At 38.6% G+C, this 15,114-nt stretch overlaps 1 protein-coding gene across 8 annotated transcripts in view; it reads right to left on the reverse strand.

Moving 5' to 3' along the window:
• The window catches only part of NOX4 (NADPH oxidase 4), a 170,973-nt gene that overhangs the window by 126,520 nt on the left and 29,339 nt on the right, over positions 1-15,114 (reverse strand). For all 8 annotated transcript variants that reach the window (XR_013442516.1, XR_013442517.1, XM_078058663.1 and 5 more), the window contains 2 exons: positions 7,329-7,426; positions 3,859-3,886 (listed from right to left, as the gene is read on the reverse strand). Coding sequence is in view for 6 of the 8 variants with exons in the window: in XM_078058663.1 (XP_077914789.1) it covers positions 3,859-3,886; positions 7,329-7,426 (126 nt within the window). In the remaining 2 variants the exon portion in view is untranslated. The remainder of the gene's footprint in view (positions 1-3,858; positions 3,887-7,328; positions 7,427-15,114) is intronic.

Here is a 15,114-nt window from a genome sequence, read left to right on the forward strand (position 1 = left end):
CTGCTCACATGCTCTCTCTCTCCCTCGAATAAATAAATAAAATCTTTAAAAACAAATTATTAGAGGGGCGCCTCTGTGGCTCAGTCGTTATGTGTCTGCCTTCGGCTGGGGTCATGGTCCCAGGGTCCTGGGATTGAGCCCCACATCGGGCTCCCTGCTCAGCTGGAGGACTGCTTCTCCCTCTCCCACTCCCCCTGCTTGTGTTCCCTCTCTCACTGTGTCTCTCTCTGTCAAATAAATAAATAAATAAAATTATTACAATTACAATGGTCAAAAAAAAGGGAGTACCTTAAGAAGCTATGCTTTTGTGTCACTGGAATTAAACAGAGGCTGGCTAACTGATTATCTGGATGCTATAAAGGAGGTCTATGTACTAAGTAGAAGAGTTAAACAATTGGCTTTATTTTCAGTAAATATTCTCTGGGCATATGTAGTGTACTGTTAAGTGAGGAAAAAAATGAATCCTGCTCTAAGAGAAATCCAATTCCAATGTGGAAGACAGGATAAGGAGACAAATGCAACCTAGGGCACTAAATGCTAAAAGAGAGCTAAGTTTGAATGTTTTCCAGGTACATCAAAGGGCACCCTAACCTAGCTTTCAAGGACAGCTCAGCTAAAACCCAACATATTAGCCTCTATTACTACATACATTCCAGGAGTCAGGAAGCACAGGTTGGAAATGACTGAGTTAGTCAAAGCTTACTGGACAAAGTTACTTGCCAAAGTGAAGTACACTGTCTCTTTGAATCCTTCAAGTTATGAAGCAAAATCTAAACTTGTTTCCTTAGGAAGAGACATGCTTGTATGTTTATTCTTATTACTTTTTATCTATGCATATTAGATTTGTTAATTAGTTGCCTTTAAAATGAATGACTGCAGTGTACTGCCATTCCTAGATGAAACTGAGGGATCATTTTCATCCATACCCAGATGTGGTCAGAAATATACCATCTTGTACTCATTATCCTGTTGTTTCTAACATAACTGGAAACACAATTCTATTTGTTTATGAAGATTTTTCTAATTGAAATTGGATACTGTGCATTTTATTCTCATCATACAAGGTATTACCAAATTTGGAAATAATGTAGCAAACGTTTTGAAATGCATGCTTGAATAATCCAATCTTTTAAACTTGTTTTACTTTATAAATTCTTTTTCTTTATAAGTTCTTAATTGGACTATTTTTAACATTTCTTATTGAGTGATCTAACTACCATATTTTATGTCACTCGAACTGCCACAGGCTTTAGTTTCTACGAAACAATAAATGTTAATTTCTCAGTTGTAGATTACGTTGAAAAATATTTAAGGACAGAGAGAGAGAGAAGACTCTATGTAACATTATACAAACTAAAATCCAAGAAATATATTAACTAATAAGAAATAGTCTTTATCACTAGAACATCTAAAAACATGCATGCATTCCTCGATCAGAAACAGGATTTTTCCTAGGCATTGCACCTAACAAAGATAGCTATGAAAAAGTTTTAGTCATAGACGTATTAGTAATACAAAACTAGATTAAGTCTATTTGTAGAAAACGGTCTCTTATTCCTTGCCATCCTTTGATTCTGCTTTGTTCTCTCACCTACTACTTGGTAGGGTCAATCAGATGACCTCGAAGCTCTGGACTCATACTTTGGGGTTTGAGGCTAAGTTCCAAGCTGGGAACTGAATGACTCCTTCTGGCCAGCACACTACTTCTTTCATGAAATGATGTAGACTGGGACACCAAAATGAGGCTGACATGCTGATTTGGGGTGATTCCCGTTGTTTGTATTGACAGAAATTCCACAAGGGGTGCCTGGGTGGCTCAGTCATTAAGCAGCTGCCTTTGGCTCAGGTCATGATCCCAGGGTCCTGGGACTGAGCCCCGCATTGGGCTCCCTGCTCAGAGGGAAGCCTGCTTCTCCCTCTCCCATTCCCCCTGCTTGTGTTCCCTCTCTCGCTGTATCTCTCTCTGTCAAATAAATAAATAAAAATCTTAAAAAAAAAAAAAAAAAAAATATGTACCTAGAGTCCTGCATGCCCTAGGGGGAGCCCTACCTCAAACCTGAGAAGCTCACCTTCCAGTGGAAAAGATTATACACATAACAATAGAAATTATTCTACAATATAGCACTTTACTATGTATCTTTAGGAACCCAGGCCAACAAAAAAGACCAGCTCTGCCTATCGGAATCAGGGATGAATGTGTGCATGATGGGGCATGTCAGCTGAGACTCAAAGGATGAGCAGAAGTGGACTGGGTTAAAAAGAGAGAGAGAGAGAATCGGGTAAGAGTAGACAAAATTTAGGTGTTGCGAGAAGGGAATTACAAGAGTATGATGAGATGCCTAGTAAGGGTGAAACGGAGGCTCCTGAGGTACATGGGAAGGTTAATGAAACATACGGTCGGGTCACACAATAGAGACTCTCTAGGATGGAGCCAGGAAATTTATGTTTTTAAATATTATTTCTAGTTAGTCCAACACCACTCATGGGAACTTCTGGGAAACAAGATAGAATGGTGGGGTTTCATACTATATGGAGAGATCACCTGCTTCTATACAGGTATTGATTATACTAAGGTTCATACCTTGGTCATATAAGAAATCTTTTTATATGTTTGAAAACTAAACTTTTTCAAACATTTTACATGTCCCAGTGTTTCACCTATACTTGGTGAGGTAGAAAATAATATTAAAACAATGAATTTATGAACCAAAACATACACGGATTCATACATAAGGTTTTGTTTTTCTGTTTTTTCTCCTTCTTATTCCTCATCCAATTCTTAAGGCTTAAATAAAAAATATGCTTTCAATGAGCAAAGTTGTAAGCAAAACTAAAATTGTGTTCCTAAAGAGAAAACTGTGAAATACTTCATAAGTGGCAAACATCATGCATACATAAACAGGAAAAAAAACATATTTTATAAATCTAAATATATAGTTGTGACAGGGAAGGGGAAAACACCAGAATTATCGCTATTTTCATCTTAAAACTGATTGAAAAGAAAAACAATGCATTTGACAGAGCCATGCCTCAGTCTTATATGCAATCTTGATCCTTAATAGGGTGTTTATGATAGCCAAGCCTTTATGACAGACCATCTCAATGACCTAATCATCCTTATCCCTGAAATAATGTGCTAAAAATCCCCCAAATGCAGTTTTCTGCTTTCATCCTTATAATTGTACGGCTGAGAAAGAGAAGAATTTTAGTAAGAATTATACGTCAGGACAAAATTTTGAGATGTTTACACGTGCTTTAACAAATGAATAGTCTAGACTGAGATTTCATGGACAATATGCTTGAGAAGGAAAAGTAAATTACAGATGAAAAAGGAAACACATTTCAAGAAAAATAACTGATTTTAATGACTGTTCCTCCTCTTTTTATATAGGCTTTAAGATCACCAAATATCCTACTAAATTACTGAGTTATAAGAACTACATCGATGTCCTACTAAATTACTGAGTTATAAGAACTACATCGATAATCAGAGTGCTTGGTGTTTCTTTTCAACACCTTGAGGGTAGGTGCCTATTCCATGTGTATTTTCTCCAATACTACTTGCCACAGCCAGGGGCACAAAGCAGGTCCTCAATAACCATATGGCATCACACTGTTGTCACTAGAAGAACATATGGAAGGCAAATGTATTTAGTTACTTTTACTCTTCATTCACTCCAACCCCACTGTTTGCCTTGCCCCTCTGTTTTCGTTGCAACTTATGTTTGGTAACATTTGTTCTGGTTGCAAATTTTCCATGTTCTACTTTAACATATATTTAATTGCTGTGTAGTTTGATGATGCTTATTCTCAAAGATTTCCCCGAATTTTCAGAAAGAGCAATGAATAACAACTTACCAGTTGTGAAGAGAAGTTTTCTAGGATCCTGAGAAAAAGGGAAAAAAAAAATTGACTGAAAAACAAAACATTGATAATGTAAAATTCTACAAGGAATCTGCTGGTTATGATCCATTAGGCATTTACGATACTATTCTCTCAGTGGAAATGAGAAATTCAATCAAGTTTCATAATGTTTTCATGCAACACAGGTTCTGGAACCAGGATATTTGGGCTGGAGTCCTGCCTCTGTCACTCACTAGCAAGTTTCAGACCTTCCCTAATTCAGTTTCTCAGCTAAAAAATTAAAAATATCTATCCAGGGGTGCCTGGGTGGCTCAGCTGGTTAAGCATCTGCCTTCAGCTCAGGTCATGATCTCAGGGTCCTGGGATTGAGCCCTCCACGTCCAGTCCCGCGTTGGGTTCCATGATCAGCGGGGAGTCTGCTTCTCTCTCTCCTTCTGTCCTCCCCCCTACTTATGCACACACACATACACTCTCTCTCTCTCTCTCAAATAAAAAATTAAATCTTTTAAAAAAATCTAACACAAAGAAGACTGTCCTTCTGAGAAAGAAAGAGCACTGGATAAAGAGTCAGAAAATGTAGATTTTCATCCTAATGGCTAATTACAAGCTAGTAGTAGTGGCCTGAAGCCCACTCTTTGACCAATTGAGACTCAATATCTTTGACTATAATGTGGAAATATTAATATATACTTTGTCCACCATAATTGCCAAACTGCACCTACAAGATGTGGAGACAGAATCAAAAGTGATAAAATATGTAGGGAGGGTTGTTGCTGTAAATTCAGTACAAAGAATACTAATTGAATACTTATAATGTTTCAAATACCATGCAAAGTAGTGATGATACTCAAATAAAAAGGACAGGTTCTTATTACTCAGAATTGTAAAAAGTAATATTGTTGGTGTAATCTGTCCTTTACACTACATCTCTCGTGGTGAAATGGACCTTAGGCAACTCCCTTTCTATCTTCTGGAAAACTGAGGTCAATCCCCAGGAGATTTGTGGATTTGTTTTTCATCCTAATGATGCTCAATATTGCACAACTTTGGAAATTCTTTCTTAGGCCTCCATTGACTTTGGAGTCAGGCCACCCTATATCCAAAGTAGGAAGCCATTCGTATGAAATAATTTCAGAAGCCTTGAATAAGGGCCACTTGCCCAGCAATAGCTCTTCATCCCACTGGGGCCAGATGACTTCTACCTCGGCCATTAGGAATGCAGCTCAAGGATGACCTAGAGGAACCTAATATATAAACAACTAGTGAAAATACAAGACCAGCTGAACAAAGTGGTAATACCAGAAATATGAACAAATAGCTGTGGGAACTCAGAAGATGGAACAATTCCTACTGCCAGGGAATGGAGATGGAATGTGAGGGTAAGAGAGAGTTTCGCAGATGACAGGATGAGGCAGATTCGGCTAGGTCATCAAGAACGTGCCACCCAGGAGCTGGAGGGTGGGTCACTATAAATCTGGAGAAGACAGAGAGTACAAAACACAGGACAACAGGGTGCATGGCACAAATCGGTCTTTCTCAAAGACAAGTCATGGAAGACTATGTGTTTATGCATGCAGTGTGTGTGTGTGTGTGTGTGTGTTTTCATCCTCCTCTAGCACACTGATGCCGACAAGGGGCTCAAAAATATTTATTAAAATAAAGAAGAGAGGGAGGAAAAAAGAAAGAAGGAAGGAAGGAAACAAAGAAAGGGGAAATACAAATTAAAACAATGAGTTACCATTTTTCATCTGTCAGATTGGCAAAAATTAAAGAAAAACAAAAACAACTGAGGGGCAGATATAAGCATTCTGACAAACTTGGTAGAAGTGGGTCAACCAGTGAAGCCTTTTTGGAAGGCAATTTGGCAACATCCATCAAAACTAAAAACGTACATACCTTTGAAACTAAATTCTACTTCTAGGAATCTGCCTAGTGGAAGCATATAAAAAATTAATTTATTGGAGTGTGGTTCATAACAGAAACTCAAAAACAATCTAAACATTTGTGAATAAGGAAAGGGCTAAAAATAAACTATTGCACATTAATATTAAGAGAATGATAGATCTACACTTTCTGATACAGCAAGCTACAGTCCATGTAACTATGGAAACAAGAAAATTGCTGAGGAACAGGTTTCATAAAATGCCTCTCAAAATATAAGAGAACAGAAAGTTATTAACTGCGGCTACTTTTGGAGGAGAAGGTTTCACTTTTAAACTTCTTGAGGGTTTTAAAATATTTTATTTGGGGCACACATCCTTCATAAAATGAAAGGAAATAACTGAAAACCTAAAATGATTAAAATTTTGGAATATTTTACAATATTCCAAGTATACAACATTAAAATGAGAGAACCATTTTAGTTCTTAAAGACCCAAGATGACAAAAACAAAAGAGAGAAGCAAAGAAGGAAAGATAAAGAGGAACGTGCATGGCAGATGTAGGAAGCAAGGAAGCCCATGTGCTGTGGGCTGAGGGGGAGAGAGAAATGGGGGGGAGGCAGCAGGAGAAAGACATGGAGACAGACCTGGTTCTGGGTTCTGGAATCATTACATAGGAAGAGCTTCCAGTGGCATGCGAAGGAGCTGGCTCTGTCAGTGGCTCTTAATGCTGGGTGCTCACCCCAATTAGCTGGTGAACTTTCAAGAAATATCAATGCCTGACCCCAACCCAGACCAGTTTAATCATATCAGCGTTTTTAAGAATACTAGTGTCTCATCAAAGGACTTATCAAAGACTGCTTGCTATTTTGGTTTCGTGATTTGTTTCTGTGTTCATTGTTAGTTTTCCCTTTGTTTTGTTCTGGGAAGGAGATCTGAGGACAGGATGAAGTCCTGAGCGACAGAGAGCTAATCAGGGCTGTATATGTGTTCATCGGGCTCTCACCCAGCACCCTGCACATACAATTTCATCTCATGGGTGGCTTCCCATGGAGAAAAGCAGCCCTAAGTCAGACGCTGCCTGCTACAGAACTGAACTCAAGGTCACCTATTTCAAGGATTAAAACAAAGCAGAGTAACCATTAAAACTCAGTAATATTTTTAAGTCAAATAAACAGATGATCCAGGATCCTCAAAGAGTCAATCTGCTTTTCTGCCCTTCCCGCTCCCCCAAGTGCAGTATCTGACTTATTAAAAAAAACTTGTGGCCTGTAAAGACACCGGACAGTCTCCACTGGATGGGAACCAGGCAATACTGCTGGGAGGCAGAAGGCCGGCCTGAGTGGCAGCCATCCGAACGCTGCAGAATATAAAAAGTAGACACTCTCGAACTCCCATTTTCAGCAGGAGAGACTGTGAAACAGTAATTACCTATATTTTCTATTGAAAAGGAACAAAACTCAACTTGACAAGTGCATCTTAAAAGCACTCAAAAGGAGCAGCAAGGTACAAATTTTCCATGAAAACCACAGACCTTCATTAGCTCACGAAAAGTGAAAGAATGAGAAGACAAAGACCACCCACCTCATCTCGGTATCTCGCTGCATTCAGTTCAGCAAAATCCTCACTGTAGTTCACTGAGAAGTTGAGGGCATTCACCAGATGGGCAGCCACGTGCACACCTGCGGAATCACACGGGGCACAAATCAGTGGGATTTTCATATACACTCCGTGAAGAGGACGCCGTTCCTCTCCCTAAGCTAACACAGTGTCAAACTTTGACAGCTACCTGAGCAATAAAATATTAAATTGCAAAGGGAAATTTTAAAGACACAACAAGTCTTGATTATAGACAGCTGAGTATAAGAAATCATGTAAAGAAACTGAATTTTCAAAGGATAGAATAAAATACCTCTAGCAAATCAGGGTTAGGAAACAACACATGTCAGTATGTGATAATATGCCCATGTATTTATTTATTTAAGCAGCTCCTAGATATTTGAGTTTTTCTACATTTTTCCCCTCTCCTCTAGCTCCAAATCTGTTATAGGCCTTGTATATTTCACTGCCACTCAACCTAAAATATAGGCCCACTGAAAGACTTTTAGCCAGTTAAAATTTCTCACAATCCATAAATTCAAGAAGGAATTTCCTAAATTTCCTGAACCCCACAGCAAAAGTCTTGGTAATCACTTCACTGGGATTAAAAATTCAGGAAAATAATAATTACCATTTAATAATCTACCCACACTGGCACAGTAAACAGAGAGCTCAACAGACGCGGAGCTCACAGAGAAGACGGAAGTGTTAGTATATTAATAGAGAGTTGAAGACAAATTCATTTTGGCACAGCTAGGAAAAAGGAAAATTATCTTGAGGAGGCCAGACAAGGAAGGAGCAAACGAACTTGTACATTGGATGAGAATATCTTCTCCCTTCCCAATCTATTCTTGTAGGTGAAATAAGGTTCGGATTAACAGTACATTACAATGTACTAGAAAGGACGACAGATAATTAATTGGAAATCTGGTTTTCTTGGCCACACTGCATGCTTACCAACACCCCAGGTTAACTCTCTGTAAAATGACAATGACAGAAATAGGAGACTTAATGAGATAAGTGACCTGAAACTGGTTAGTGAACCATTACAGTCTATACCAATACAGGGTGTGTAGTTATTCAACAGAAAACTTGTGTAGAAACTGGAAAACTTCATGGTTCTCTCCAACCTAGCACATGAGGATTTTGCTGAACTGAATGCAGCGAGATACCGAGATGAGGTGGGTGGTCTTTGTCTTCTCATTCTTTCACTTTTCGTGAAATACGCCAAGAGTTCTGAAGGACTCACAAACACAAATAAAAGCGAGAGAAGGACTAGAATCCTAACTAATTTCAAGGTTGGTTAAAGGATTGATAAGCTCCTGCCAGAATCAAATTAGAGGAAGGAAAAAGGTCTAATAAAAAGTGGACAGGAGAGAGCAGCTCGGCACAAGAGATCTGTAACCTACAATGGTAGAAATAATAGATTGGCAACAGACCTATTCACAGAGACCTGGCAGGCCAGAAAGGACTGGCATGACATATTCAGAGCACTAAATGAGAAAAATATGCAGCCAAGAATACTATATCCAGCTAGGCTGTCATTGAAAATAGAAGGAGAGATAAAAAGCTTCAAGGACAAACAAAAACTAAAGGAATTTGCAAACACAAAACCAGCCCTACAAGAAATCTTGAAAGGGGTCCTCTAAGCAAAGAGAGACCCTAAAAGCAACATAGACCAGAAAGGAACACAGACAATATACAGTAACAGTCACCTTACAGGCAATACAATGGCACTAAATTCATAGCTTTCAATAGTTACCCTGAATGTAAATGGGCTAAATGCCCCAATCAAAAGACACAGGCTATCAGATTGGATAAAAAAACAAGACCTATCAATATGCTGTCTGCAAGAGACTCATTTTAGACCAAAGACACCTCCAGGTTGAAAGTGAGGGGGTGGAAAACCATTTACCATGCTAATGGACACCAAAAGAAAGCTGGGGTGGCAATCCTTATATCAGACAAATTAGATTGTAAACCAAAGACTGTAATAAGAGATGAGGAAGGACACTATATACTACTTAAAGGGTCAATTCAACAAGAAGATCTAACAATTGTAAATATCTATGCCCCTAACACGGGAGCAGCCAGTTACATAAGTAAGTCAATTAATAACAAAAGCAAAGAAACACATTGACAACAATACAATAATAGTGGGGGATTTTAACACCCCCCTCATTGAAATGACAGATCATCTAAACAAAAGATCAACAAGGAAATAAAGACTATAAATGACACACTGGACTAAGTGGACTTCACAGATATATTCAGAACATTCCATCCCAAAGCAACAGAATACACATTCTTCTCTAGTGCCCATCGAACATTCTCCAGAAGAGATCACATCCTAGGTCACAAATCAGGTCTCAACTGGTACCAAAAGATTGGGATCACTCCCTGCATATTTTCAGACCACAGTGCTTTGAAACTAGAACTCAATCACAAGAGGAAAGTCGGAAAGAACTCAAATACATGGAGGCTAAAGAGCATCCTACTAAAGAATGAATGGGTCAACCAGGAAATTAAAGAAGAATTAAAAAAATTCATGGAAACAAATGAAAATGAAAACACAACTGTTCAAATCTTTAGGATACAGCAAAGGCGGTCCTAAGAGGAAAGTATATAGCAATACAAGCCTTTCTCAAGAAACAAGAAAGGTCTCAAATACACAACCTAACCCTACACCTAAAGGAGCTGGAGAAAGAACAGCAAATAAAGCCTAAACGCAACAGGAGAAGAGAAATAATAAAGATCAGAGCAGAAATCAATGAAATAGAAACCAAAAGAGCAGTAGAACAGATCAATGAAACTAGGAGCTGGTTCTTTGAAAGAATTAACAAGACTGATAAATCCCTGGCCATACTTATCAAAAAGAAAAGAGAAATGACCCAAATAAATCAAATCATGAATGAAAGAGGAGGGATCACAACCAACACCAAAGAAATACAAACAGTTATAAGAACATATTATGAGCAGCTATATGCCAGCAAATTAGACAATCTGGAAGAAATGGATGCATTCCTAGAGATGTATCAACTACCAAAACTGAACCAGGAAGAAAATAGAAAACCTGAACAGACCTATACCACTAAGGAAATTGAAGCAGTCATCAAAAATCTCCCAGGGCCAGATGGCCTCCCAAGGGAATTCTACCAAACATTTAAAGAAGAATTAATACCTATCCTTCTGAAACTGTTCCAAAAAATAGAAATGGAAGGAAAACTTCCAAACTTGTTTTATGAGGCCACCATTACCTTGATCCCAAAACCAGACAAAGACCTCATCAAAAAGGAGAATTACAGACCAATATCCTTGATGAACATGGATGCAAAAATTCTCACCAAAATACTAGCCAATAGGATCCAACAGTACATCAAAAGGATTATTCACCACGACCAAGTGGGATTTATCCCTGGGCTGCAAGGTTGATTCAACATCCGCAAATCAATCAACGTGATACAATACATTAACAAAAGAAAGAACAAGAATCATATGATCCTCTCAATAGATGCAGAAAAAGCATTTGACAAAGTACAGCATCCTTTCTTGATCAAAACTCTTCAGAGTATAGGGATAGAGGGTACGTACCTCAATATCATAAAAGCCATCTATGAAAAACTCACAGTCAATATCATTCTCAATGGGGAAAAACTGAGAGCTTTCCCCCTAAGGTCAGGAACACGGCAGGGATGTCCACTATCACCACTGCTATTCAACATAGTACTAGAAGTCCTAGCCACAGCAATCAGACAACAAAAAAAAATAAAAGGCATCCAAATCAGCAAAGAAGTCAAACTCTCACTCTTTGCAGATGAAAGACTCCACCCCAAAACTGCTAGAACTCATACAGGAATTCAGTAAAGTGGCAGGATATAAAATCAATGCACAGAAATCAGTGGCATTCCTATACACCAACAGGACAGAAGAAAGAGAAATTAAGGAGTCAATCCCATTTACAATTGCACTCAAAACCATAAGCTACCTAGGAATAAATCTAACCAAAGAGGCAAAGAATCTCTACCCAGAAAACTATAAAATACTCATGAAAGAAATTGAGGAAGAAACAAAGAAATGGAAAAACATTCCATGCTCATGGATTGGAAGAACAAATATTGTGAAGACGTCAATGCTACCTAGAGCAATCTCCACATTCAATGCAATCCCCATCAAAATACCATCCACTTTTTTCAAAGAAATGGAACAAATAATCCTAAAATTTGTATGGAACCAGAAAAGACCCCGAAGAGCCAGAGGAATATTGAAAAAGAAAACCAAAGCTGGTGGCATCACAATTCCCGACTTCAAGCTCTATTACAAAGCTGCAATCATCAAGACAGTATGGTACTGGCACAAAACAGACACATCGATCAATGGAACAGAATAGAGAGCCCAGAAATGGACCCTCAACTCTATGGTCAACTCATCTTCGACAAAGCAGGAAAGAATGTCTAATGGCAAAAAGACAGTCTTTTCAACAAATGGTGTTGGGAAAATTGGACAGCCACATGCAGAAGAATGAAACTGGACCATTTCCTTACACCACACACAAAAATAGACTCCAAATGGTTGAAAGACCTCAATGTGAAACAGGAGTCCGTCAAAATCCTAAAGGAGAACACAGGCAGCAACCTCTTTGACCTCAGGCGCAGCAACTTCTTCCTGGAGACATCGCCAAGGGCAAGGGAAGCAAGGGCAAAAATGAACTATTGGCACTTCATCAAGATAAAAAGCTTTTGCACAGCAAAAGAAACAGTCAACAAAACCAAAAGACAACCAGCAGAATGGGAGAAGATATTTGCAAATGATATATCAGATAAAGGGCTAGTATCCAAAATCTATAAAGAACGTCTTAAACTCAACATCCAAAGAACAAATGATCCAATCAAGAAATGGTCAGAAGACATGAACAGACATTTTTCCAAAGAAGACATCCAAATGGCCACAGACACATGAAAAAGTGCTCAACATCACTTGTCATCAGGGAAATCCAAATCAAAACCTCAATGAGATACCATCTCACACCAGTCAGAATGGCTAAAATTAACAAGTCAGGAAATGACAGATGTTGGCGAGGATGCGGAGAAAGGGGAACCCTCCTACACTGTTGGTGGGAATGCAAGCTGGTGCAGCCACTCTGGAAAACAGTACAGAGATTCCTCAGAAAGTTGAAAATAGAGCTGCCCTACGACCCAGCAATTGCGCTACTGGGTATTTACCCCAAAGATACAAATGTAGGGATCCGAAGGGGTATGTGCACCCCGATGTTTATAGCAGCAATGTCCACAATAGCCAAACTATAGAAAGAGCCAAGAATTCCATCGACAGATGAATGGATAAAGAAGAGGTGGTATATATATATATATATATATATATATATATATATATATATTCCATGGATTATTATGCAGCCATCAAAAGGAATGAAATCTTGCCATTTGCAAGGATGTGGATAGAACTGGAGGGTGTTATGCTGAACGAAATAAGTCAATCAGAGAAAGGCATGTATCATATGATATGAAGAATTCTTAATCTCAGGAAACAAACTGAGGGTTGCTGGAGTGGTGGGGGGTGGGAGGGATGGGGTGGCTGGGTGATAGACATTGGGGAAGGTATGTGCTATGGTGAGTGCTGTGAATTGTCTAAGACTGTTGAATCACAGACCTGTACCTCTGAAACAAATAATACATTATATGTTAAAAAAAAAGAAAATAGTAGGAAGGGAAAAGTGAAGGGTGGGGAGATCGGAGGGGGAGATGAACCATGAGAGACTATGGACTCTGAGAAACCAACTGAGGGTTCTAGAGGGGAGGGAGGTGGGAGGATGGGTTAGCCTGGTGATGGGTATTAAAGAGGGCATGTACTGAATGGAGCAGTGGATGTTATATGCAAACAATGGATCATGGAACACTACATTAAAAGCTAATGATGTAATGCATGGTGATTAACATAACATAATAAAATTTTTAAAAAGTGTAAAAAATAAATAAATAAATAAAAAAGTGGACAGGAATTTAGAAGTTGGTTAACTAACAAGCAAGGACAGAGTTCTAAGGAAATTTTTAAGAGGCTGTCCAGGTGAAACTTGTCTATGGCATAGGCATAAAACATTATTTAAGCAAAACTGTCTGTGTCCTCTAGCTTTATCATATCTGAAATGTGTAAGTTTAAAAAATCCCTTCATTTTAAATTAAGGTTTATGTGTTAACTACATGCTTTGTGGTTCCTTCTTTCTGAATTCTCCTGAAAAAAAGCCCTAGGTATCAGTTGTCTGAGATACACCCTTAAGGGATACATTCACCTTCTTTAAATGACCTTTCAGGTCAAAAGAAATTGGGGCTTCTAATTTCGGGCAGCAGGGAGAAAGCCAGGCCAGATATTTTGAATAGATTTTCTGATTTAATTCTCTCAACAAAACAATGAAGTGGATAGAAACATCCCTATTTCACAGAGAAGAAAACGAAGGTTAGAAGAGGTCACCCAGCTAAGGTCAGACAACTAGTGAGTGGCAAAATGCAAACAGTCTGGGAATGCGTGTTCATTCATGGCAAGACTCTACAAGATCTCAGTCTCTTCATTTTTCTCCAACTAAACCAGAATATTTGGACACAACTGCAGTTTAGAACAAACCAAGTTACAAATGTGTCCACAGCCCCAGACCCTCCTGCTTTCCTGACCTTTCACTCCCTCTGTTCTAACCCAGCCCTGACCCCAGCCACACCCTTGGTCCTCATCTCATCCTGGACTCTTACTCCATCCCCAGCCTCTTGAGTGGTATGGAGTCCTAATCCTACCCGAGCCTCTCCCCATCTCTCGCCTGCAGATGTGGGACCCACCAATAAGATGTCCAGGGACAAAACAGTGCAGATGCCTGTTTCAACAGTACTTGGCAACTTTTTAAAAGCAGAGAGCTTAATGACCTCTTAATAGTAGCTGCACCAAAACATGTCTGATTCAAAATAGTCATACATACATATCCAGACCAAATGTCCCTGGTGTCAAAACAGGTCTGCCCTATCAAGTCATGACCAGAGAGAAATGTCAGGTGCTATGCCACTGAGATAATTAACACCTGAGATTGTAAATTATAACTAATTTCACCCTAAAATCTTCCTATGGGCGGTCTCATTTTAGTCTTCAAACCATGAGGCAGGTGATACTGTCAATCACTTTATGATTAAAACAACAACAAATCAAAGACCAGAGAGCTTATGTCACATAGTAAGGTAGAAGGGCAGTTGGGGATAGATCCTACACAACCCTGCCTCCAAAGTCCAAGTACTTAATTAATATGTTTATCACTTTCTGTTCCAAAACTTGAAAAATACCACATAAATATTCAGGATAAAAACTTACTTTAAAATGACTCTTAAAAAACAAAAGATTCTCACTTGATATTTTTTTTCTTTTTTCTTCTTTTTCTCTTTTTTTTTATTATGTTATGTTAATCACCATACATTACATCATTAGTTTTTGATGTAGCTTCCATGATTCATTGTTTGCGTGTAACACCCAGTGCTTCATTCAGTACGTGCCCTCTTTAATACCCATCACCAGGCTAACCCATCCCCCCCCGCCCAGAACCCTCAGTCATTTGATATTTTAACTTGAAACTGAACAGGATAAATTTCCACAAACATTTGATATTTAATACCAAGTATTCATATCAAAGAAACATTTATCAAATATACTTTTAAATGGAATCACATTCTATGAATGTACATTTCACATTGTAATTTGTATGCATTTAAAGTCCTATCATATCTTTATT

This window comes from Halichoerus grypus, chromosome 11, assembly GCF_964656455.1.
Source record: "Halichoerus grypus chromosome 11, mHalGry1.hap1.1, whole genome shotgun sequence".
Taxonomy (NCBI): domain Eukaryota; kingdom Metazoa; phylum Chordata; class Mammalia; order Carnivora; family Phocidae; genus Halichoerus; species Halichoerus grypus.